The 26,539-nt window shown below is 42.6% G+C and overlaps 1 protein-coding gene across 1 annotated transcript; it reads left to right on the forward strand.

The window, feature by feature from the left end:
* Positions 1-776: 776 nt before the first annotated feature.
* CPLX4 (complexin 4) lies at positions 777-24,544 on the forward strand. Its single transcript, XM_055292242.2, has 3 exons — positions 777-1,130; positions 6,722-6,809; positions 23,040-24,544. Exons 1-3 carry the CDS (start codon positions 964-966, stop codon positions 23,265-23,267), a joined length of 483 nt encoding a protein of 160 aa, XP_055148217.1. The 5' UTR covers positions 777-963; the 3' UTR covers positions 23,268-24,544.
* Positions 24,545-26,539: the final 1,995 nt, after the last annotated feature.

Below are 26,539 nucleotides of genomic sequence, written 5' to 3' on the forward strand. Positions count from 1 at the left end.
TCCCTTGACCTGAAGAAAACCACAGCCATAGAGAATCTGGGGGGGACACAAAACATTGTCAGTTTCATCCAAGTACACTAGTGAGCTTAAATAGAGCACCCAGGAGGTGCACTCCTTATGCAAGAGAAAAAAGGTGACCCCTTACATATTGATGATTTGACTCACATAATGGTCTTACCTTCTGGATCAGAGCCTCGAAGTGTCAAGCACATCCTTTCCATGTAGACAAGTAACATTTCTGTGCAGGAGAAGGCTAAGATAATCTTCCAGATGTAAACCAAGGACCTGTTGTCTGGGTCTTTGCATTTGTCAGTTGTGTATTTATGTGTGGGACACAGTAACTATTGAAGGAAACCGAATTCAAGCAAACTAAAAAGCAAATCCTTGCATAGTACTTAAAGTCCAGTGAGATAAAATGATGGATCAAAAGGATTATTTTTGCTTAATGAAGCATTCTGGGTTTTGAGTCTCATTGGACTCAGTTTTTCAACAGGATGTTTTGCTCAAGGGCTGGAATTTGGAAATTCCACAACAGCTATATAATCAGTCAGCTCTGATTAATTTAATTGAAACAGGACTCTTGATGAAGCCCTGCTGTGCTTATAATTAAAAATTTAGAAAGGGGTAGGGAAGGGGGTAGATGATGTGGGGATTTCTTTTTCCTGTGAAATTAGCTGAGTGCATTAATTCAGAAGGTAGGCAGTTGCCTCTGATTGTATGCTTCAGTAATCTGAACCATCTGCCTCTATATACTAAGGAGTTCACCACTTTAATCCAGCTTACGGCTGACAAACCACTCTTCTCTATCAGTATGCCCTTGAATAGATGAGGCTGCGCAAAGTCCTTTGCTCTTAAATGTATTGCTGTCATTGAGAATATTTGGAGGTTTTCTCTTGGGTTTGTTTGGATTTTTTTTTTCAGCTTTTGTCTGAATTTTGGTTTTATTTTTCTGGGGCAGAAAAAATGGCTTTCCTTATGAAAAGTATGATAAGTAACCAGGTAAAGAATTTAGGATTTGGTGGTGGGTCTGAAGAAAATAAAGAAGAAGGAGGTGCATCTGATCCTGCAGCAGCTCAAGGGATGACAAGAGAGGAGTATGAGGACTATCAAAAGCAAATGATTGAGGAGAAGTGAGTACATGCTGCTTCATTTCCCTTAAAAAGCAAAGGAAATGCATTCTGGCCATACCTTCTTCAGTTCTCCAGTTTATTTCTCTTTGCTTTTTAAGATGCCTTTCCTTTTGCCGTTTACCTCTAACCCAAGGAAAGGTTGTTCTTCTAAACAGTTCCCTAACATCAGCAGCTACTATGTTCTATGTTCTACATGTATGAATGGAAATGAACAATAATAACTGAATCTATATGTTGTTCTTAAAGCAGCTTAACACTTTCTGGTCTAGGCATGTTTTGATTGACCTCAATTTAATTATTTAGATGAAAAATGGTAGGTTTAACTATCTTTACATTCTTTCTAAACTTCACCCTCTTAGCAAATAGAAAGTCTTCAAATTGTAAGAATTCAGACCTTATACCTAGAAAAGGGCCTCAAAGAACATAGAGTGCGGCTTCTTTGATCTTGCATGTGAGAAAAAAAAAAAACCAAGAAGCATAACATGACAATTATGTCATAAGACTTGGCTTATCAAAGACTATGAATAGATTTGTGGACTGTTTAATATGGAAATTCTAAACATACAGAAAAGTAGAATAGTAGGATGAATACCCATATATACCTACGACATAAAATCAACAGCTTACAGTTTGCTACATTTGCTTATAGATTAAATAGATAAATGGTAGCTAATAGTTTTTAAAGTAAATTACAGATGTCATGTACTTCACCCCTAAATACTTCAGCCACCTTCCTCCAAAAAATAAAGGCATTCTCTTGGCTATATAAAATATAACAAAAATAAAATACAAAATGTAAGCAACATTTTAGTTGGGTATTATAGAATGTGAATATCACCAACAACTTTTCACCACTTGAAGACTGATTCTGAAATAAATGTAATCTCTGTGTAGTTTTTAAATGTTTAAGGTAGAATTAAGATTCTTTTAATAATCAGTTAAGAAATGAAACATCAATCTAGAGGTTAAGTGTTTATCATATGTTTCAAAAGGAAAGTATTTCTTTTTTGCCACCAGGGCTCTTTTGCTAATGATCAATTACATAATAGTTGCCTAAATCCTATCGCTAAGGTGATTATAGGTGAAAAGGTTAATGACCTGGAGGAAACAAAGAAAGTACAAAGGCTACATTTAGTGGAAACCTTGTCTATTGTATTTTTCTGAAAGAAATCATGGCTTATAAACTACCTAGAATACATTATGCTTGGCTCTGCAGGAACTTAAAGTCGGTTTTTTAAAAAAAAGTCAATGCAACTAGCAAAATGATGGTGCTAAGACTTGGGCAAAAGAAGCAGCATTCCTTGAATATTGCCTGATTTTACCTATGGCATGCAAAAGAACAAAAAGCTTAAAAGCAAAATACGTACTGTGTAATGAAGAATAGAAGACAAACATCAGCATCAAACATTCTCAGATCAAGTAGGCTAATGAAAACAGAAATGTAGACTACAGTTGTGAGCATGCAAAAGATCACTTAATATGTTCAAGCAGCAGATCCGATTGCAGATAAGGCATCTATTTGATTAACTAATGTCCTAGTTTTCCTTAATTTTATATCTGGACAGATCAAAGCTTAAAATGGCCAAATCATACAGTCAATCAGTAGACTGAGTTGTCAGCTACTCAGCTTTTTGCATATGTGTGTGAGAATGTTATATATTTATGTAGTCACTCAATTTAAGAAATAGTGTCAGGACAATGGGACATTTGGCTTCCCTATGCTAAAGAGGGATGACTTTCAGTCCATTGTTTGAGTTTTCAAGAATTTCACCACCTAGAATGCAATATGTAGTAGGCTTTAAAAATAATTCATCACAAGATAAACGCAGAGAGAGCTACAGTTTAGTATATATAATAATTAAAATCAATGTTAGCAAATAAAAGCCTCCAAAACCCATCCTCATCAGTTTAGGAAGTGGGGAGATTGACTATATGAATTATAAATAAAAAACTAGCAATGCAATGCACATTCATTTTTATTTTCCTTCTGTGTTCAACGTGTGTGTGTGTGTGCGCGCACGCGCCACTGGTAACATTAGTACTGAGAGAGGTCTAAACATAAATAGACTATCTGGGAAGGAAATAAAACAATAGTCTGTTTATCCCTCCATTTTCTCAATTATATTAAAATGCGTCTTTGCCATAGTTACGCTTCAACGGTTTCCACAATACCATTTGTAACTTGACTCTGACTTTTGTCGTATTCGGTAATTGTTCGGACCTCTAGTATGAGCATAGCATTGTGAGGAATGTACTGAAATGGAAGAGACGGGTTTTCTTCTGCAGGAATTTACACTTTACTTGGTGCGGGGAGACTAGCTAGCTGCATGTCACTATAAACAGAGCAACCAGTTTTTCTGCGTGATTTGTAGACTGGCTCTGGAGGACTGGAATCTAACTCTGCATGGCATTAGTATCAACAAATCGATCAATGGGGTTTATAGTTATTGGATTTTCAACAAAGGTGCCAAAATAATCAGACCAGGAAGGGAAAGTCTTTTCAACAAATGGTGCTAAACAACCGAAAAACATTGAACTTTGACCCCCTACTTAACACTATACACAAAAATTAATTTGTCATGCATCATACACGTAAACATAAAAGTCAAAATTATAAAGCTTTTAGAAAAAAAAAGTAGGAGAATATCTTTGCAACTTGAAAATATCTTTGCAACTTGAAAGTTTCTGTATCGTGACCCAGATTGGCAATGACCATATCAATGACCATAAAATTATTAAATGATAAATTCAACTCTAAGTTAAAAACTTTTATACGTTAAAAGATGCCATTAAGAAAATAAATGGGCAAGCCAGACTGAGAGGATATATTTGGAAAATATATCTGACAAAGGCCTGGGATCTAGGAAATATGAACTCCTATAACTCAATAATAAATGCAAAAAAATTGGGCAAAAGATTTGAACAAATACTTCAGAAAGATAGATACATGGCCAATTAGTACATGAAAATCTTACTTGAAATTACATGAAAAGCTGCTTAATATCGTTAGTTGTCTTGGAAATGGAAAAAATTAAAATCACAGTAAAGTAGCACTCCATAAACACCAGTATGGCTAAAATCAAAAAGACAAAAAATATGAAATATTGGCCAAAATGTGAAACCACTAGAACTCTTGTTTCAGTTGTTGAGACATAAACTAGTATGACCATTTTGGAGAAAGGTCTTGCTGTTTCTTATAAAACTAAATGTATCCCAGTAAGTTACCCTAGAACCCAGCAAATTCCATGCCTAGTTATTTACCTAGTAGAAATTAAAATCTTTGTCCACAAAAAAAGCTAGAACAATATTCATAGCAGCTTTACTTACTGTCGCCCCAAATGGGCAACAATTCAGGTGTTCATTAACAGAAAAATGACTAGACAAACGGTGATTGTATTTGCGCAAACAATAGAATACTTACTACTCAGCAATAAAAAGGAACCAGCTACTAGTACATAAAACAACAAGGTTAAATCTCAAAAGTATTTTGCTGAGTGAAAGAAGCCTTACACAAAGATGAACTGTATGGTTCCGTTTTATGAAATTCTAGAACAGGCAAAACCAATCTATGGTAGAAAAGGCGTGGTGGTTGCCTCTAGGGCTAGGGGGTAGGCCTTGATCAGGAATGGGGATGGGGGAATTTTCCCAGGTGAGAGGAATGTTTTCTATCTTGAGAGAGTTTTGGGTTACACAGATGTGTGCTTTTTGGGGAATCATTGAATGGTGTGCCTAAGAGGTTTGTGCATTGCATTGGATACAAATTTTGCTTCACAAGAAGAAAAGAGAAACTATAAACAAATGTGGCACTAGTTAATGACACGCATATTGAAGAGTTTGGGGAAAATGTTACTGATTTCTGCAACTTTGAAATGTATCAAAAAAGTAAAATGTGGATAAAGAGAGGAATAGATGTGATAAAAAAAAAAGTACAGTGAGATGCAAATTGTAGAATCTAGATGGATTTGTATCAAAATTCTTTCAACTTTTCTGTATGTTTGGAAGTTTTTACAGTAAAACATGGGGAGAAAAGGTCTGCTGCTTGTCCATGCCGCAGGTCGCTAATCTCCTGGACAGGTCACTTTATTCGATGTCCCTCTCCAAAACTAGAAGGTTGAACCCGATGTTCTCTCATGCCCTTTCGAGACCTGACATTCTGTGGTTGGAAATGAGTTCCGAGAGCACCTGAGCCCGGGACCTTTGATCAGTTTAACCTGATCATTTGCTGCAGCTTCTTCCTTAACACTCAGTTTTGTGTGTGATGGTTAAGATTATTTACAAACTCGGAGTCAAGACATAGAAACCAGTTTTCACCTGAAACTGAAAACAGGGGATTTGTTTTAAGCAGATAATGCTTTATGCAAAGATAGTTCACCAGATCCACAAGTAGAATTCCCATCAGGCCTCACGTGGGCCTAAACCAGGAAGCAGGAGGCTGTTGAGAGGCCACGAGCAAAGATAGTTCACCAGATCCACAAGTAGAATTCCCATCAGGCCTCACGTGGGCCTAAACCAGGAAGCAGGAGGCTGTTGAGAGGCCACGAGCACTCTTTCCCCATCTCTTACCATTGCTTCTATCTGGGCATGGCTCTTTGTTCTTCCTCCGCAGCCAGACTACAAGGTTAGTGGAAAATGACAGCCAATGGCTACCAAGTTCATCTGTTATTTTGCCAGCCACACTGCAATTAATTGTCTGTCATTCTTAGTACCTATCCCAAATTTTCAAAGAAGAGATTTCATTTACTGAGCTTGGTCTAACCCAATATAGCCAGAGGGCAGGGCCGTGTATATAAATTCAGCTACCAGTAAAGCACTTCTGTGGGCAGCAGGGACGGGTGGTGGTGCTTGTGAGCTTTGCAGACACCCCCAAAGGTGTTTGCTTTTGTCTGAATCATCATTAGCAAGAATGTCCATTTCAAACCAGCATCACCATGAGTCCAATTAGATCATTCACACAGCGGGACCCCAGTCTGACGTTCCGGAAACATACCCTACCTTGTTTGGGGCTACCTCCTTCCAAACTGGGAAGAAAATACCATGCCTAAATTGGGGTCTGGAGAGAGTAGCAATGAAGGGAGACAGGTTTATATTATATCCCCCAACAACAACGGTCTTCAAAGAACTGCCTGGTTCTGGACACTATGGCCCTATTTTAGTTTGCATAAGAATCACTGGGGGAGCTTGCTAAAAATGTAGCTTCCCCTCCCCGACCCAGAGATTCTGATGCAGCAGGGCTAGGATCAGGCCCAGGAAGCTGCATTTGTCATAAGTGCACCAGGTGATTCTGAGGCTCATGGTCCTTGGCTGAACAGTCCACAGAAAACTCCATGTTAGGAAAAATCTCCTGGTTCACATCACACAGATTCCTAGGACCAAATTGTCTTTGGGACTTAGAGGTATGTACTGAAAGTTATGACAGTAGAGTAACAAACAGGCAGATGTTTGGGGACCTAGGAAAAAAATCCCATATTTCCCAAGTGTCTGCCAGCAGTGGCTTCCCAGAAGGTGTAACCCTGTGTCTGGCTCCTCTGAGCACGGGCAGGAATGTCCTTAGCTCTCTGTATCCTTCTGATCCTTTATTCTTTAACTTTTAGGATGGAAAGAGATGCTGCATTTACACAGAAAAAGGCAGAAAGGGCATGCCTCAGAGTTCATCTCAGAGAAAAATACAGGCTCCCAAAGGTAAGACACTCTGGAAACATCTAATCATTTCTTAATTAATGAAAAATGGGAAGTCATGGTTGATTATCCATAAAGGATCATGTTCCTGAATATATATATATCTATTCAGGATATATATATATAAAAATATATATATATATCTATTCAGGATATATATATATAAAAATATATATATATATCTATTCAGGATATATATATATAAAAATATATATATATATCTATTCAGGATATATATATATAAAAATATATATATATATCTATTCAGGATATATATATAAAAATATATATATATCTATTCAGGATATATATATAAAAATATATATATATCTATTCAGGATATATATATATATAAATATATATCTATTCAGGATATATATATATATAAATATATATCTATTCAGGATATATATATATATAAAAATATATATCTATTCAGGATATATATATATAAAAATATATATCTATTCAGGATATATATATAAAAATATATATCTATTCAGGATATATATAAAAATATATATTCAGGATATATATATATAAATATATCTATTCAGGATATATATATAAATATATCTATTCAGGATATATATAAAAAAATATATCTATTCAGGATATATATAAAAATATATCTATTCAGGATATATATATAAATATATATATTCAGGATATATATATAAATATATATATTCAGGATATATATATAAAAATATATATATTCAGGATATATATATAAAAATATATATATTCAGGATATATATATATATACACACACACATATATCCTAATCATAACTGAGACGTTCAATACAGTGAAAAGAGCACTGAATTAGGAGTTTATAAAAACTTTATTCCAGTTTGTAACTTAACCTCTATGAACTTCCACTGTTGCTAAAAAAAAAACTGGAGTTAATACCTATAGATGACATTTTAACATAAACTTATCTAAAGGTTCTAGAACTTCTCTATGTAAATACACAATAAGGACAATACTCATAGCTCACATTGGTTGAAGTCTTTCTAGGTACCAGGTACGGTGCTTGGTGTGTATTAAGTCATTTAGGTTCTATTATCATTTCTGTCTTACCATAGAGGAAACACAGGCATGAATAAAGTAGGTACCCTCCTGCCATGGGCCAGATAGCCAGGAAAGATAGAGCCCACGATCCTGATTTCTATGATATTCCACCTCTATTTAAAAGGAACCATCGCTTGCTGGTTTGGGGAATAATGTAGTAGTGACAGTCATCACCTAGCACCATCTTATGCATCTCAGCACTGGCTGAGGGTGACTGCTGTAGGCTGTGGTCAAGTGAGTTGCTGGTCTCCTGGTGGAAAGGGAATGCATTGACATGTTATGGAACATGTCTTGGAGGTACTATTCCAGGGCTTGCATCCAGTAGTGACAGAGGGCCCATCACTTTGCTACTCTGACTCATACCACTTGACTCCACCTTCATTACCTGTCCACCTGACTAAATGACTCCACCTTCACCTTCTGGGCTGGTTATTCAATTTCATATTCCAAAGATGCATCATCCCTTAAAGAACATCTTCCATCTGGAGAAGCCAAAGTAAAAGATCCCTCCAAAGGGCATGATCCCAAGTATGAGAGCCATCTCCAAGTCTGGGTGGTTTAGAAAGTGCTACTAAGCCAATTCCTTCCATGGATCCCCAGCAGATCACAGAAAAAGCTGATTTTAGAAACTACAAGCACTACACAAGGGAGAGTCCACTGTCTATGCAAGGTCACTGATGAAATCACCAAAGACTTAAACATGGTAGAGGTTGATCCCCAAGGTGCCCAAGGAAACTGGGTTCTATTCTTAATAAGGGAAGGAAAACCCACAATAAAATGTAAGCTCATTTCATTCACAACCAATGAACTTGGAAAAGAATGCCTTGCTTTTCCTACCCCCAGCCCCTCTCAGGTTTAATAACTTTTCCTCACTGTGTCTGCATTTTGGAAGAGTGAAGCACTTCTAAACACTGTCCTTTCCACTTTCATTGTCTGGTGAATTTCCTGAAACTCCCTGGATGTCATTGGCTCACTTTAGCAATGTGGCCTCCCCCTAGGCAGGAAGATTGAGTCAGATTCATGCTACTGCACTGAAGCCCCTGGCCTCTGCTCTTGGGCCATCTGATTAAAGCATCATCAATCTTGTTGGGATGAAGCAGAAATTTCACACACACACACACACACGATTGGCTGAGTGTGCATCGTCCAGAATGGTAGGGCTTTTTAAAGATTTATTTTTGACAACTGTTATTCTTCTGTAGGGATCTAGGGAGAATTGGGGTTCAGTTGTAGCTCTGTGATGCAATATCACATGGTTTTTAAAAATATGTGAGTCTCTTAATTTATGCAGCAGCAATAGAAAAAAAAATCTGAGCCTCAGTATCTTCATCTATAAAATGAGGGCTGAAGTACCTAACTTCACAGGATCTTTGTCTGAGATAATGTAATATAAAGGACCTAGTACAGCGCCTGACAATAGAGCTCCTATTATTGACATTATGATCTCTGGGCACAAAAGTCTTATTTCCTGATAATAACAACCAGGGGTCTTGAGGACCGCCAGTCCTTAGGTGTGTAATCAATGCAGCAATGGAGGTTCCTGAGCCTCGAGGCCCCAAGCCTTTTATCTTTTTCTCCACTAATGGTAAATCAGCAGTCTTGCTGACTTCCAGATCCTCAGGGGTGAACACCCTTAGGCTTAGCAATAAGGTTTAAGTACTCTTCCAAGAAAAATAATTCTTAAATCTCTGTGCCAGGGTATCCTTTGAAACAAGAGCCTTTCCAACAGAAACTATGGAAAGAGGAAAAAATGATAGCCATGAAATGCATAAATCCAGGTCCTCCCTGGAGAATGACTGTGGCTATACCTGCATAGGCTACTGCTCTCTAAAGCCAGCTAGGGGGAGGGACCTACATGAAGGACGTTGATAAATTAACAGTAGAGCCCACCAGTGTCTTTCACTGCATGGCTTACTGATGTTCATGTATCCCCTTTTCTATAGCTGTTTCAAATGCATAATGCATTTGAGACCCCACCTGATTTTCTCATAGACCATGAAAGAGACCATAAAGCTCATCTAATAATCTCATACCACTGCGTCATTTTTACACCTGAGGAAACTGCAGCCCAGGAGGGTTAAGTAACTTTGCAATAAGCCACATCTCCTGTGACAGACTTAGGACTGGAACTCAGGCCCCACAACCATGAAAAAGAGCAGCTTGTTCACAAAAGGACTTCAACAGAGCTCCCCCTTTCAAGGCATTTGTTCTTTCTGCGCTTCTTTTTTTTTTTTTTTTTTTTTTTTGAGACAGAGTCTCACTCTGTGGCCCAGGCTGGAGTGCAGTGGCATGATCTCCATTCACTGCAAGCTCCGCCTCCTGGGTTCATGCCATTCTCCTGCCTCAGCCTCCCGAGTAGCTGGAACTACAGGCGCCCGCCACCACGCCCGGCTATTTTTTTGTATTTTTACTAGAGACAGGGTTTCGCCGTGTTAGCCAGGATGGTCTCTATCTCCTGACCTTGTGATCAGCCCACCTCGGCCTCCCAAAGTGCTGGAATTATAGGCGTGAGCCACTGCGCCCAGCCTCTTTCTACTCTTAATATTTGAGCTGTTCCCCAAAATTTTAGGGCAGTTTTGAATTACACGTGGCTTAAAAAAATGGGAGCATATTATTTCTCCTGTGTTGTCTAACGGTTTGACCCTAGATCTGCAAGTAGCTGTCTAAATTCCGAATACAATCCAAACAAACAGATAAGAATTTCACTTGAGAACATTGTACACACCATCATTCACTGCAGTTTACTTCCAGGTGGGGACCCCCTCCTCCAAGGGCGTTTTTATATTTGGTTGCATTTGTAACAATGGATTCTACACACAATGTTTCAAAACCGTGCCTATGGTATGGAAGATACTACAAATACCAATAATACAATTGCCTGCTTTTTGTAAAGCACATGGAAATTCTAATCCTGTGTAGCTAGCTATAAAAATAGCACCTAATAAAACTATACGATAAGAAAAATCGGCTACTCTGGGCAGACTACCTATGAGTTAGCCCTGCTCTGCAAGGAGCAGTTTAAAAACTAAAATTTAAAAATTTAAAAAATCAGCTGGATCATATTCCACTTAGTCCAGTTATCACCAGCTGTGGCTAACTTCCCCTACCCCAATGCAACACTTTACGCTTGCAAACCAGCCCCACCCTTGGGAGCCTCCTCTGCCTCCCGCGCTGTCACTTGTCGCACGTTACCCTCCCGCCCGCGTCCCCCCACTGACGAGGCTCTGGGTACAGGGACCCTTCGATGGCCCATGTGGCGAAAAAGAGGCTGCCGGGGACAGACATGTTTCCCAGGCTAACGTCTGCCCAGGCTATGCAGAACAGCCGCTCCTGTCCAAGCCAGATCCTGGCTGGAGCGAGGAGGGCGCAGCGGCCGCCAGCGGGGGCCCCGAATCCTCGACGCCGGCGCCCCCTGGTGTTCCTAGCGCCGCGGCCACTGGCACCCGCGAGAGGCGGAACCCGGGCTGCGGGTGGTGGCAGGACCAGGGAGGGGCAGAAGCCAATTTCTAGAGGTGACTTAAAAAAAAAAAAAAAAAAGTCTTGATAGGTCATTGGATGGGATGGGGGGAAAACAAAACAACAACAAAGAAAGAAAGAAAAGGAAAAAGAAGTCTTATTATGTTGTTATTAAGGATCAGATCGTTCATTTTCTATCCTCCCATGGCATAACGGGAGAGGGAGCTCGCAGACAGCCGAGTTTCCGCTGTCTCCGCAGTGACCAGGCTGCAGAGAGATTCTGAAACAACAGCAATCGAGGGCGGGCTGAAGGAATTGGAATCTTCAGCCTTGAGAGGAGATGACTGAATAAATGAAGCTCATGGGGGGCAGAATCATGCCCCAGGTCTCCAGTGCCATGCTTTTTATTCTAATACTGAATTCAGCCAACTTACCCAGTGGCTTAGCTGCTGGTTGTTATTGAACTGTAGGTACCTAAACTCTGTCTCTGATTACACAGAGGAATCTCCGTAATGGAACCTTTAGAAAACCATCCTTAGAGAGAGGCCCGGCGCGGTGGCTCACGCCTGTAATCCCAGCACATTGAGAGGCCGAGGCGGGCGGATCACCTGAGGTCAAGAGTTCAAAACCAGCCTGGCCAACATGGTGAAACCCCGTCTCTACTAAAAATACAAAAAAAAAAATTAGCCGGGCGTGGTGGCGGGTCCCTGTAATCCCAGCTACCCAGGAGGCTGAGGCAGGAGAATTGCTGGAACCCGGGAGGCAGAGGCTGCAGTGAGCCGAGATTGGGCCACTGCACTCCAGCCTGGGCGACAGAGCAAGACTCCATCTCAAAAAAAAAAAAAAAAAAACCATCAGAAAAACACAGTGGGGATGCGAGGTGTAGGGTTTTGTCTCCTAGATGCTTCATTAAGGAGCAAGGAGGCCCCGGAAGGCCAGACAGTGCCCATCTGGGTCACTAGGAGATGTGATTGAGAAGTCCAAGGTGTGGTGCTCTGTGCGAAGAACTGGAGGGAAGGAGAGGAGAGGCAGGCCTGCCAGTGCTGGATCTTACTGCGGCCAGGGGAGGGCTGGCTGAGGGCTGAACCAAAGGAACTGCTGTATTCGGAGGGAAACAGAGCAACAGATTCCCATGTCCTTATGAGTCCCCTCTTTGGGGCTTGGCTTCCAAGATCATCTGAGGAACGTGCCAACCATCACTTCCCTCCAACCCTCTAAGTTATTTTCCTAGAACAGGTTCAGGTTCCTGGATGACCACAATACTTTGGCTCCTTGACATCAGTATCTGAGTGCCGTTTCTCTTTTCAGTAGACTTATTTTTTTACATCCAGAGAAGCACATACCGTATGTGTGCACTCAATACATAACCATAGGATCATGTAAATGTAGGGACATGCCGAAGGTCACAAAGCTTGCTGTGACAAATGGAGACTCAAGCCTCCTTACTGTTCATCTAAGACTTTTTCGTGCCCCCTTCTCCTCATATCCCTCTAAACTGGGCATCAGATTCCTGGTGGTAGACTTTAGAACTGAACAGACTGTCTATAACAAAGAAAACGGCACAAGACAGAAAGCAGGGGTCACTGGGACTCTAGTGGGCTCCTAATAATGGTCCCCTGCCCGCCAGGTTTTCAGAATACTTAGCCTGTGCCATCTTCTAAAGCCCATATTGGGTAAGCATTCATAGTAATAGTATTAACAGCCCACAGGGAATTGGACGAATTTAACACGTCCTCCAGCTAATGAGGGATGACCCCCTGGGTACCTCATTCACAATTCCCCGGGGTCACCGCCACAGCGGTTACATAACAGCAGGATTCAGTTCTAGACCCTTCCCCTGACCAAGGCCCGACAGGGAGCAGATTTGAGAAAATGTCTTCCCGGGAGCTGTCAGGTCTAATGAGGATAACTATGTCACATTTTGGAATTAGAACTGTATTTTCTAAAGAAATTATTTGGCTGGTGTTTCCTATGAAAAAGAGTTTCACTCTATTGCTGACAGGGAAAAGCAAATGTAGACTCTTTGAAAAGGAGCAACATAAGCCATAGCCCTCTAGATAAACAATAAAAGGTCTTGGGTCTCAAGTTTATTAATTGTTAGTGACAACACTATTTGCTATACCGATGTCTTTTGGTGACCATTATTAATTTCGGTAATCAGATAAGTAATTAAATAAGTGCAGTAATCAAATTGCAGTAATCTGCAGTAAGTATGTATACGTATATGTATCTATACCAGTCATTATAATGTTCATGTACACATATCCAGATTATGTCGATTTCCTCTAGTTGTCAAATTATAGGTCATCAGAGGACTTAAAATGCCTGAAATCATCCATGATGCTCACGTTAGATTTGGATCGCACACCACTAATTATTCCAGATCCTGTATCTTCAGTTTCTCCTTCTTGATTGGCCTCTCCTTAATAAAGGAGGTCAAATCTCTCCCATCTAAAACAAGCAGACAGTACTTTCTGAGTAAACATGGCTTTTTAGGTGTCTTCTCTTAAATGACTAGTTCTCACTGCTCTGCTGAAACCTTCTTCTTCCAGATGTTCAGTGTCTGTCTAAATACAGTAGGTGGTTCCCTTAATTTCTCTTGGGGCCTCTTTGTTTCTTCTAGCACTGGTGATTGCTTCTTCCTTAAAGCCCTCTCTCTCCTCAGCTTGCAAACATCACCCTCTGGTTCTTGTTCTCATACTGCTTCTTCTTCATGAGTTGTCTTTCTCTGTCTGCCTCCAAATTGTGGGATATTCCAGGGTGCCCCCTTGGCTGGCTCTTCTTCTCACTCGAACCTGCACATTGTCCTTGAGGGCTGCACCTTGCCACTGCTTTCTGCTACCACCTACATGTTGATGATTCTCAAATCTATACCTCCAGACCACATCTTCTCCCGAAATTTCACAACTGCAGCTACCTTTACTTAGACACTTCACAGGTAGAACCAGCTCATATCCAAAACTCACTCGCTCATTCTCCCCCTAAACCTGCTCCTCCTATAGGCTCCGCTTCCATGGGTGGCTCTCCCGACAAGCCCATCATCTCCCAGGCTGGCTACCAGATGTCACCATTGCCTCTTCCCTCCCTGCTCCAGCTGCACGTCCAGTAAATCGCCAAGTCATCTTAATTCACTCCTGAATAGTTCTCAATTCACCATAGCTTTTCTACTTGGAGTCTTGTCCCCCTCAATACTGAGGTTTCTAAAATGCAAATCTGATCTTGTTTCCTTCCTTTTTTTTTGTTTTAAGGCCATTATATCTTTTAGAATAAAATCCGAACTCCTTGTCCTGTATGCCATGATATGGCTCCTGTCTCTCCAGGCTCACCACTTGCTACTACTCCCTGCCTGGACTAGTGCTTCCTCCTGCCCCATTCCCTGCTCCCTGTGGCCTTTCCTTTCTGTAAGACTCTGGTCAGTGCCACTTCTTCCAGGGCCTTCCATGATCTCCCTCCCCCTACCTAATTCTGGATTGGGTCATCCTTCTCCATGTCCCCATATATCTTGAGTCCATGTCTCCTACATCATCTTATGACCCTAAATATCTGCACCTACTATGTGCTCCTTTAAAAAAGGGGCCGACTTTTAAATCTCTGTGCTCAGTGCCTAGCAAGGTGCCTGAGATATAGAAAATTGCGTGTGCGTGCACACACACACACACACACACACACTGATTGCTGAGTAAATGGATATTATTGGGGAAAAGGAAAAGAAAGAAAAATGCCCAGCCGGGTGCGGTGGCTCACGCCTGTAATCCCAGCACTTTGGTAAGCCGAGGCGGGTGGAGCATGAGGTCAGGAGATCGAGACCATCCTGGCCAACATGGTGAAACCCCGTCTCTACTAAAAATACAAAAATTAGCTGGACTTGGTGGCACATGCCTGTAATCCCAGCTACTAGGGAGGCTGAGGCAGGAGAATCGCTTGAACCAGGGAGTTGGAAGTTGCAGTGAGCCGAGATTGTGCCACTGCACTCCAGCCTGGCAGCAGAGTGAGACTCCATCTCAATAAAATAAAATAAAATAAAATAAAATAAAATAAAATAAAATAAAATAAAACGCCCAAAGAACAAAGTGTCAAAACAGCAGAAAGAATTTACCCGCCATTAGAGTTACATTAAAATACAATTTTATGAAAAGAACTAGTCCAGACTGGACATTGGAGTTTTGTATAAAACACAAAGGTTTCCTTGTTTTATAATTAAAACACCACATTTCTTCAAGTAGAGGAAGTAATATGTTTTAAATAAAGCTACAAGATTCTTTCTAAAAGCAAATGTGTTCCTCTCCCTGGCCAATTTAAAATGTATATGTAAGTCAAGCTAAATTAATAAGAGAAAACAGTTCCACAATGAACCCTAATCCTATTAACAGAATTGTCAATCTAGGTTAGTCATTGAAAAATAATGTTGTGACCCCTGCTGAGCTATATGATTTAGTTACACCTGGTGTTTGTCTGCCATATTAAGGGCACCATTCATTTCGAATAAAGATACATATAGGAGAAACTTAACAGAGTTTTCTTTAAACGTGTCACATTGAAAGCTCCATTACAGTTGAATTTAAAATTTGCCTCTTAAAAAAAATAACGAAGATGATTGTGTGAACCTTCCTTTGCCAGACCCCTTCAGATTAGGAGCTCTTGGGGCTGCCCAGCAGGGTCTGAGACACTGAAACCTCCTGCTTTCCGAGCAGCTGTTTCTGGTGGCCAGGCGGCGGGGAGGCCATCAGAGGCCCCATCAGCCGCCATCTCTTCCTTCCCCTCCTCACCCTGCCCCAGTTGGGTTTGCTCCTCCTACTCACGTCCTTGAAAGAGCAATGGACTACATGTCTACAGGGAGTGTGGGGTTGGGAAGTGGTCATTGGACACTAGTGAAGCAGGATTTCGAGACGTGTTGCTTGGCCACACCAGCTTTCTCACGTTATCTTCACAAGTGCCCTGTAAGGTAGGTAGATATCACTTCGCCTTTACAGGTGAGAACGCCGGCTCAGAGAGGGAAAGTGACTTTCCAAGGTCACACAGCCAGTAAATGGCAGAGCAAGATTCTACCACGAGACAATCCGAGCTCACAGGCCATGTTTTCTTGCTAGATCTTTCTGGCAGCTGTGCTAGGTTCTCATCCCCTAAAAAGCAGAATGACATTTTTGCAAGAATCTTTACCTCTCGAGACCTCACTTTCCTCATCTGTAAATGAGAGGCTTGGATATGCAGCCTCCGGGAGATTCTTGAGTCCCTGTGGAATGTCTTCATAAGGGAAGGAGGCATGAGATGTGCACAGCTGGTATCTAGAAATTCTCATTCCATGTAGCCCCCAACGCGTGCACACTTTCAATCAAACTGAAAACTGATGCCTATTCTTCAAGAAGACAAATCCACACCATCTGTCCTACTCTAGGAGTGCTGAGGGCTCTTTAAGTAGCTAAAGAGGGAAGAGCAGCAGCGGGGCACAGCAGAAGGAGCAGCCAGCATGCCCCAGCCCAGGGCCTCCACACCAGTCACACACTAGCTTCTGAGGGCAGCAGCCTCACTCATAACCAGGACAGTGAGAGTGGTTTATGAAGACAAGTACCTGACTGCTCAAGTCCATGATCCTCACAATTATGTCAATCTCATGCTACATGAACTCTTCCATGTGAAAGAAATCCATTCTTCTAGCTTTTGGTATCCTGTGGACAACAATAAGTGAATAAACCAAAAACAAAATCAAATCTACCTAATATCAATCACACTGGTATTTGCTTATACACCATGCTTAGCTAACTAGACTCTGACAAGAGGAGAATGCTCAGCTTTTTGAAGACATAACCATCTAAGATAATTTATCATGGTATCTCAAGTTTGGTAAAAGAGAAGACCAGTTTATCCAGGTCTAGGAAGTAGTAAGTCTTGAAATCCAGGGTCACATTTATCCTTTGGTGAAAGGTCAGGCATCAGTCACAGGAAATGACAATGGTAGGATATGGAGCTATTCAAATAATGGGGTATTCAGCACTGGCCATAAAGATAATAAGTCTGGTTAAAAACAAGAGATTAAAACGGATTCTCATCAGCTAGCATAAAAATAATTAGCTCTTAACTGCATTAAACAATATCCCAAATTGATAAGATTTCTAGAAATGAGAAGATCTCTGAAACAGAGCCTCTAAGAATAAAGTATAGCCTATAAGTCCCCTAATTATGTGCTGGCTCACTCATTCATTCATTCACGCCACGGTTCTCATCCTTGAGCCTTCCCTCCCTCCCTGGAGCTGCTTCCGGCCTGTAGTGATGCTGATTCACATTGGCTGTAACTGCACTTGTATTTGGGGGTTGTAATGAGGCATTACTTCTTTTCCTTGAAGTGTGAACTGTGTCCAAATATTCCTGGTCTCCCCAACCCAAGATTTGTCAATGGGCAGCAGAATGTGTGGACAAGACATTCATTGTTTGAATTGCAGACAAGGTCCTGTCAGCAGGGTGGTTCATTAGGAAGAGAGGAAACAAGGCTGCTGTGTCCACTGTATAAATCCCATTTATGCTTCTTAATTGCTTGCTCTGTCCCGGATCTTTCTCTTAAGGGCCGATACTCTCCCACCGTCTCTTTCACTGTCCATGCCTTCTTTATCCCAGGGATCCTTTCAGCAGGGATCTTGACACTGAGCTGCCCTCTTTCTTCTAAAATATTCATAACCACCGCTACCATTTGTCCAGAGCTTAGATGCTTGCGAGGCTGTTTCACAGCATGTCTCATTCAATCTGCTCAACAGTCCTCTAAGTGGCCCTTCCATTGGACATCAGAAACATAAGTTGACTTGCCCAAGGTCATGCATTGGTGAATGGCAGATCTGGGACTCGAACCCATGTCTAACTCCAAATCCCACAATCTTTCATTCTCCTAGGCTGCCTCCACCAGAAAACGGTTTGGATAGGCTGCAACTTTTTACAAAGGAGACACTTGAATGCTTAGCCAGTTCTAGGTCTAGGGCTAGCTCCATTAGTTAGGATCCAGAGCTAATGAGGCTACAGGCCCACATTTGGTTCCAGAGGGCATCATTTTCTCCTCTAACCACTCAGCGGCCTTGTCTGGTTGTCCTACCTTTAGTCATAAGATGTCCATGGCACACGGTGCAGCCAAGAGTAATTGGCTTCAAGACTAGAATCATCTCCAGAAGCAGCCATGCTCTGGTGCAGGGCCAGTAGCCTTATACTTCTAGATCAATGGTGCGTGCAGGACTCTCTGACCACAGCCATTGACTACACCCAGTGCTGCCTTTGGACCTGGACATCTGAGGCCACTGCCCTGGGGCCCATGTTTTAGAGCTCTCTCTTGGTCTCTCTTCTAGCCACACTCTTTCACATGGGGTGGAGTCTGTGGGCCAAACTGCCTAGCCCAGGCAGAGCCCACACCCCTCTTGTAGACCACGCTCAAGCTGCTTAGGACCCCAAACGCCCTGTCTAAGTGCCTTCCAGAGCATTCTCAGGCCTCCGGTGCAGATCTGTGCTCTTAAGAGTGGCCAGGCAGACTAGGCCTGAGGAGTGGGGTAGGGGCCATGCTCCCAAGGTCCCAAGGCCCTTCCCAGTGAGGGCTGGCACCAGGAACTGGAAAAAAAAGAGGGCCAGGTTGTGAGCCAGGAACTCCTATCAGCACTTATGTTCTGCCACCCACAAAAATTAGGGGCGGGCCTGACAAGAGGTAAGGGGAGCTAGGGCTGGCTAGGTAGCTTTCTCCTAGAATAGAGAGCCTAGTGCTAAAGAGGAAATGACTAAGCCTGGCTTGTTAGAAAAACCAAGCCTTTGGGTGAAGGTAGGAGTCATTGCTAGTTCAGAGGTAAGGTGCCAGGACATCACAGCCTCCTGACAGAGCTAACCCCGTGTGCAAGATTGCCCGCAGCAAATTCCCCTGCCCACCTCTGAAGGTTATTATTTTTATGAATAGCTACTACTGGGTGAGTGCTTAACAGATTCTAAATAATTCAGTTGCCATCTAATTAACCTTCTACAGCTCTAAGGCAAATAATGCAATTCTCCATATACAGACAAGGAAATACAGCTCAAAGAGGCTATGCAAAGTGCCCCAGGTCACCCATCCTATAAGTGGTAGAACTAATGTTCTCACTCAGGCAATTTAGGCTGCGATGCCCCAACGGGATTATAAAGATAAACTGATAGCTATGAAAGCAGAGCTCTTTACAGCAAAGAGGACCTACAAATTAAAGTATTACTAAGGCTGTTATCCTCTCTAACAATAGGTTCATTGAATCATTCAGTAAACATTTAATTTTTAAAAATATTTATTTATTTATTAAGACAGAGTCTCTCTCTCTCTTTTGCCCAGGCTGGAGTGCAGTGGCATGATCTTGGCTTATGGCAACCTCTGCCTCCCAGGTTCAAGCGATTCTCCTGCCTCAGCCTCCCTAGTAGCTGAGATTACAGGTGTATGCCACCACGCCCTGCTAATTTTTTGCATTTTTAGTAGAGACGGGGTTTCACCAAGTTGGCCATGTTGGTCTTGAACCCTGACCTCAGGTGATCCCCCTGCCTCAGCTTCCCAAAGAGCTGGGGTTACTGGCTTGAGCCACCATGGCCAGCTATTCAGTAAACATTTAATTGTCTGTGCCTACATGCCAGAAACTTGGCTGGGTTATGAGACAGAAAGATGAGTAAGTTACAGCCCTTGTCTTCAAGAAATGTAGAGCAGTGGTTCTCAAACTTCAGCAAGCCCCAGAATCACCTGGAAGACTTGTTAAATCACAGATTGTGAGGCCCGAGCCCTGAGTTTCTGATTCAGTGGGTCTGAGTGGGGTCCCAGCACGTGCATCTCTAGCAAAGTCCCAAAAGATGTTGATGCTGTTGTCCTGGAGAACCCATTTTGAGGACTACTTTGAGAACCACTTTGATAAAAGTTAGGGCAATCAAGATCCTCTCCATAAGGCAATGTAGAATTGCACTGGTCTGCCTTCCCTGAGCAAGAAGCACAAGGATAAAACGAACCTCAGAGTCACCCTTGAAGGAGGAAACCATCCGAAAGCTTCTTCAAGCACCACAGAGCCGTAGAGGGTGGCCTCGCTGAGGTCTCCCTGTGAGTGGGAGGCAGGCGAGCACCGTCCCGTGAGCCCTCGCGAGTGTGTTCAGTGTTTTATAATCCTGGCTGGCTGACTCGCTTTCCTCTAGCCCCTCTAGCTGCCCGTCCCTGCAGGCCCACAGCAGTTACCCTGTCCAGGTTCAAACCTGGTGACATGCTTGGGGATCTTACTACCAACCTGAGGGAAGGGGCCAGAATTCCCGGGAATGTCCTTTCAGATCACTTGCATTTGATTTCAGGATGCATAAGAGAGGGCAGATGTCCCACATTTGCATGAACTGAGAATGAGTCGGCCACCTTGTGCTTTTCCTCTCCTTCCTGCAAAAAGGCCCAGAAGACGATCGGCAAGGAAAGCAGCCGCTAGGGAAGGCAAATAAAAAATAAATAGAAATGCGCAATTGGCTGGGAGCCCCTAGGGATTAACTAACTAATTAATCCCACAACAGTTTGACCAGGAACTAATTAATCCGTTAAGCACTTGGAGGACCCAAGGCCCTGGCCAAGAGCAGGGAGAGGCTTCACTTATCTCCGGAGGCTGGCGCGGAGTGGGACTGTCCTCCAGGCTCTCCAAGGAGGGCCTGGGTGAGGACTGTCCTTCCCCAAATCATTGGTTCCTCCTGCATCAGAAATCTGCTTCTCAAGCTATTTCTTGAGCCAGACTCCTGTGTCACTCTGCCCAGGGAACCGAATCAAAGAAGAGAGCCCTGAGGAAAGGCAGCTGGGCTTCAGCCCCTCCAAGTATGGGAGCCACACAGTATTAGAACTGGAAAAGACTTCAGCCATCTGGTCCTTCCAACCCACTTTCCAGATGAAGAATGAAGTTTACAGGTTACCCTGGTGTGCCGTTTGGACCTAGAGACAACTGATGTTTCTTTCTGATCATTCCTGCACAGCACCCAGACAGGGAGAATTCAGATCTCCCTTTAGGTGCTGTCTTTAATTCCACCTCAGAAGTCCCAGGTGCAGAAATCTTTCTTAAAGCAATGTAGTCTGTTTGACTAAGATCATCATTTTTTAATATGATTTTTCATGAGCTTTGGTAACAAATTTAAGGCTGGTCACAACATATTCTGGTGGCTCTAACACAGATCTTTCCTCTCATTAGCTTTTCTGACACTCTTTTTAATCTTCTGTTTCCCTGAAACCCAGGTCACCTCATGTTACAACCTGATCTCCAAAAAATCTGACAGCAGCCATCTGGGGATGTAAGCTACTGTTAACCTTTCCCAGAGAATATTTTTCTTTAGACTCCTCTCTCATTACAGAACAAGAGGCTCTATAGCCTAAGTGGTAAAAGAATCTCAGCTGAGTATGGTTGTGCATACCTGTAGTCCCAGCTACTTGGAAGGCTGAGGTGGAAGGATTGCTTGAGCCCAGGAGGCCAAGGCTGCAATGAGCCGAGATTGCACCACTGCACTCCAGCCTGGGTGAAAGAGACAGATCCTGTTTAAAAAAAAAATAAACAAAAATAAAAATAAAGGAATCTCAAAGACCAGGCAGCATGCATTAAGAAATTCTAGAACAGACACTCCTAGAATCACGAAATGTGCAAGGCGCTTGTGACAGCATCAGCAACACCGAAGGCTAGACTGCCAGTATGCTGAGTGGGGACCATGCCCTCGATGGTTCACTTAATACACGTGTGCTGTGTGCCAGACTCCAGTCCAGGTGCTAACGGTGGAAAGTTGAATCTGACAAGAGCCCATGAGGGGCTCCCTGTCTAGTGGAAGGGAGGAAAAGAGCAATGATTAAGCAAAAGTTGCCACTAAGGTGTGATGAGTGAATTAATGCATACTGTCTAGTTATTATAAACTGAGACCTCATCCTCTAGAGTGGGGTCAACCAGGTGAGTGGGTCTTGGCATGGGGCTGATAGAGTCTGCAAGACTTGCAAAGCTGCCCTTAGGCAGAGTTGGGGTGTGATGCCCCAGCTTTTGTGTGTATCAGCATCACAGAGAGAAAGGGCTTCTTAAAAATCCAGATGGGGTTGGGAGTGGTGGCTCACACCTGTAATTTCAGCACTTTGGGAGGCTGGGGTGGTTAGATCACCTGAGGTCAGGAGTTCGAGACCAGCCTGGCCAACATGGTGAAACCCCGTCTCTACTAAAAATACAAAAAATTAGCCGAGTGTGGTGGTGCACACCGGTAATACCAGCTACTAGGGAGGCTGAGGCAGGAGAATCGCTTGAACCAAGGAGGCAGAGGTTGCAGTGAGCTGAAATCGAGATACTGCACTCCAGCCTGGGCAACACAGCAAGACTCCCTCTCAAAAAAAAAAAAAAAAATCCGGATGGCTGGCCTCCACCTCCAGAGTTCCTGATTCAGCGGGTCTGGGATGGGGCCCCAAGAATTTGTAGTTCCAGCAGGCTCTAGATGATGATAATGCTGCTTGTCCAGGGACCACACTTGGAGAACCACCATGCTGGAAGGTTCTGATCGACCCAAGGTGCCATGAAGGAGGGACCTCCCTACAGAAGCCCCCACAACTGCCATCAGGACCAGGCTGTGCTGCAAGACCAAGAGTGCCACTCGCTTCCTTTATTCTCTACAGACCTTTTCCTCCTGCTTTTAAAATTTATTTAGTTACTGAGTTAGTAGTCAAGTTTAGAGTTATTTATCTATCTCTATTTATTTTTCACATAGAGTGAAATGGATGAGAATCAAATCCAGATGGCTGGAGATGATGTGGATTTACCCGAAGATCTCCGGAAAATGGTAAATGAAGATCAAGAAGAGGAAGAAGATAAAGATTCTATTCTTGGGCAGATACAGAATCTCCAGAACATGGACTTGGATACCATAAAAGAAAAAGCCCAGGCCACCTTCACTGAAATCAAGCAGACAGCGGAGCAGAAGTGTTCTGTGATGTGAGGGATGGGAGGGGTGGAGGGAGGGAACCAGCCATCCTTGGAAAAGACCACTTTCCTGTGGGACGTTTCAAGCAGTACATGTTTTGATGTAGTGAACACATTTAGGAAAACCACGATGATCCATTGACAGACAATAATTTGGTCGTTCTAAATATTCCTGGCAGAGCATTTAGCTAGCACCTTGCAGCAGGAACCATACTTTCCTTTTAGTTATAAATGAGATAAACTGGAAAATTTCAGTTGTAAATGATGATGCAGAACACATATCTGCTTAAAGACCTTGAGATGAGCCAGGAAGAAACAAAAGCAAGTGGCATTTCCTCTCCAACTTTCTTCCTTGGAGGCCAAGTTCTCACCCTGTCCAACTATTCGCAGGACACCAGATCTCTTCAGAGAGAGATGTGGAGAGTCAAGGTGTCCACTGGGAGCCGGGTTTCCCACAGGGAGCTGAGTCTACAGACTCCAGGGCAATCAAAGGTCACCACCCCCACCCCTCACCTCCAGGATCCTTGAATTTGTCAATGATACTCATCAAGTTTCATCCTTGGATGCTTCTCAGCCAAGTGGCGGTAGCAGGGATGTGGTGAACAATGAGAAATTGAGGCAGGGAATAGACCTCACCAGCCCTTTGCAATGGAGATCATCATTCTAGTGGCCATGTGAAGAATGGAACCAAGGGAGGCACAATTAGAGGCAGAGGGAAACCAGGTAGACGGCTGCTCTTTTTGAGTTGAGCTTAACTCTCCTTGTCTGAACTTGGTGATAGCAATGGGAACAAAGTGGGTAGACTAACAGAGAGTGTTAAGAAGTTAAACCAATCTCTCTCTGTCTCCTCCCAACCTCTCTCTCTCTCATCCCCTTCTCTCCCTATCTCTCTTTTTTTTTTCTTCTCCTGCCCTTCCCATCCCACCCCTTTAGACTACCTTCCAGTAAATCACACTGTCATTTGGTGCCACAGGCTTTCAGGGTAGGGACTGATTTTTTCCCCCTAGTATCTGCTCTCTTTCAAAAGGAATAATTCAAAAGACTTAGGACAATTACCACTGAAACACTTGGAGCTATTTAGCTAAAGCCCACCAAACCAAAACAAATACTGATTTTTTTTTTTTTTTGGTGACTCTGTTCATACAGTGAATAAAGATCTATCAAAGGAAAAGGAAACTGAGACCAAAAACTTAGGGTCTAAGTTGTTCTAAACCCAGAGTTCTCAAATGTGTTGTACAAGAAGTTTCATGTAATAAAAATATGCAAATAAAACAAATGAATAGAGGTCCAAAACCTATGGTCCTTGGCAAAGTTTAGCCTGTCTTGGAAAATCCTGGGAGAACAATCAGCAATGATTGAGGCTGATTAGCCTTCTAGTCCACAAACCCAGATGCCATGGGCACATTTTAAAACCATGCTTGTCTTTTATCAGAAATGGCATGTGAGTTGTGATTCGTTTTATAGCAGAAACTTTAAAATACTCACTTTTTAAAAAACTACAATATAATAGATAAGATTTATTTTCAGTTTAATGCCTGACTCTGCCCTGTAGTTTATGGGGTGGGTAGTATGGATGGGTGAGAGGTGCTGTATGTGGCCTGATATCTGTACACTTTGCATGACATAAAATACTACAGCTGCCAAATTGTTCCACACTCTAGCCTCAGGATGACAAAGAAGATGTGCTTTCTAGTAAAAGATGCAGCCAGTTCCGCTAAGGAAATCACTAAATTGGCGCTTCCTCTTGACTGCCAACATTACTCCAATGCAATTTGGTCGTTGTCTCAAAGAAGCTGCACAGCTGCTAGAAGACTCTGACCATGATTCCTCTCATATCACACCACACAACCCCACAACACAGCCCAGTATATCACATCACCCACATCACATTACACCAGACCACAACCTATCACACTACATTACACTACAACCCACCACCCCACACTAAATCACCCCTCACCATGCCAAACCACACCACTCCAATCAACACCAAATCACATGTGTATGGGTTGGGAGAGGGAGGACATGTATTAGGGCACCCAGAAGGCCCCCTTTCTCTCTAGAGGGTAGATAGGCATCTGTGCTGTATGATGTTGATGAGCACAAAAAGGTCTCCCATCATCAAAACCTAGAATCCAACAATTATTAAGGACTACGAGGGAATCTATTCCAATCTCCCATACAATAAAGGGACCCTTCCCAAATTGTCCCGGTTGAGCCTTATTTGAAAGCTTCCAGTGGTACAGAATTCACTATCTGCTGCTCCAAGGAAATTTAACCACCAGCTCTTCCATTTGTAGACAGCTCTAGTTGTTAGAAAATCCTTGTTTGTCTTAAGCTGAAAATGGTTGCATCTTTAATCCATTGGTCATGGTTCTGTTGAATTAAACTGCACAGATTGTGCCTACATTCCCACTCAGGCTTTGATATATCCCCTCTCAGTTTTCACTTTTTCAGGAAGACATCCTTACTTCTTTTTGTCGATTCTTATTATACAGTAAGAACACTGTGAACCCACTGGGTAATTGAGCGCTGACTGCCAATGTCTAGGAGTGAAGCCAACCATGCAGAAGGCAGCAATGCTGTCCCCTTCCATACCCTGCCACTGGACTTGATGCTTGAAGCCATTCCTGAGCCAACTCATAGTCAGGAATGAGGATTTTAGTCCCAACTCCACTAGCACATGACCTTGGACCAGTTATTTATACTATCTGGAAATCCATTTTCTCAACAGTGAAAACGAAGGGGCTGGATTACTCTACCTTCTGTAATTCATTCTATGGTTTCAGGGTGGTCACTGTGGAGATTTATCTTGTGAAAGAGAGCACATTAGCCCATTGCCACTGCCACAGAACTAGGTTTCAGTCCCTTTACTAGCTTCACCTGAGCAAAGGGACATCAGGCTCCAGGAGTGGTGGGGAGGAAAAGAGAGTTTTGATAGATGCTAAAAGAGAGGGGATCAGGAACATAGAGTGTTACCTATGGAGAGAAAAATCTAGAGATCCAGGGGGGCATTTCTATCCAGGCAGAAGGAACCATAATGACTCTGGGGAAAGGTGCTAAAGAATAAATTCCAAGAAGACAAATTAAATGGACTTCCCAATTTTGCTTAGAGTTAGTCTAGTCCCAATTAGATATGGACTCCCACAGTACAATGAAGCAGGAGTTCTACTTTTGAAAGACTATTGATATAGTGAGCTCAATTACCCAGAAACCAACTGATCTAGTTTATGAGTTATGTAAGTAACTTGGTTTTGCTCCTGGCACTAGAAATTTAGCCAATTCCTA

The sequence above is a fragment of the Symphalangus syndactylus genome, chromosome 1 (assembly GCF_028878055.3).
Source record: "Symphalangus syndactylus isolate Jambi chromosome 1, NHGRI_mSymSyn1-v2.1_pri, whole genome shotgun sequence".
NCBI lineage: Eukaryota > Metazoa > Chordata > Mammalia > Primates > Hylobatidae > Symphalangus > Symphalangus syndactylus.

Coding starts and splice junctions, on each gene's coding strand:
- CPLX4 (XM_055292242.2), top strand. CDS start 964: ATGGCTTTCCTTATGAAAAGTATGATAAGTAACCAGGTAAAGAATTTA. Junction 1,131..6,721: donor AAGCAAATGATTGAGGAGAA/GTGAGTACATGC, acceptor TTTAACTTTTAG/GATGGAAAGAGATGCTGCAT. Junction 6,810..23,039: donor AAAAATACAGGCTCCCAAAG/GTAAGACACTCT, acceptor TTTTTCACATAG/AGTGAAATGGATGAGAATCA.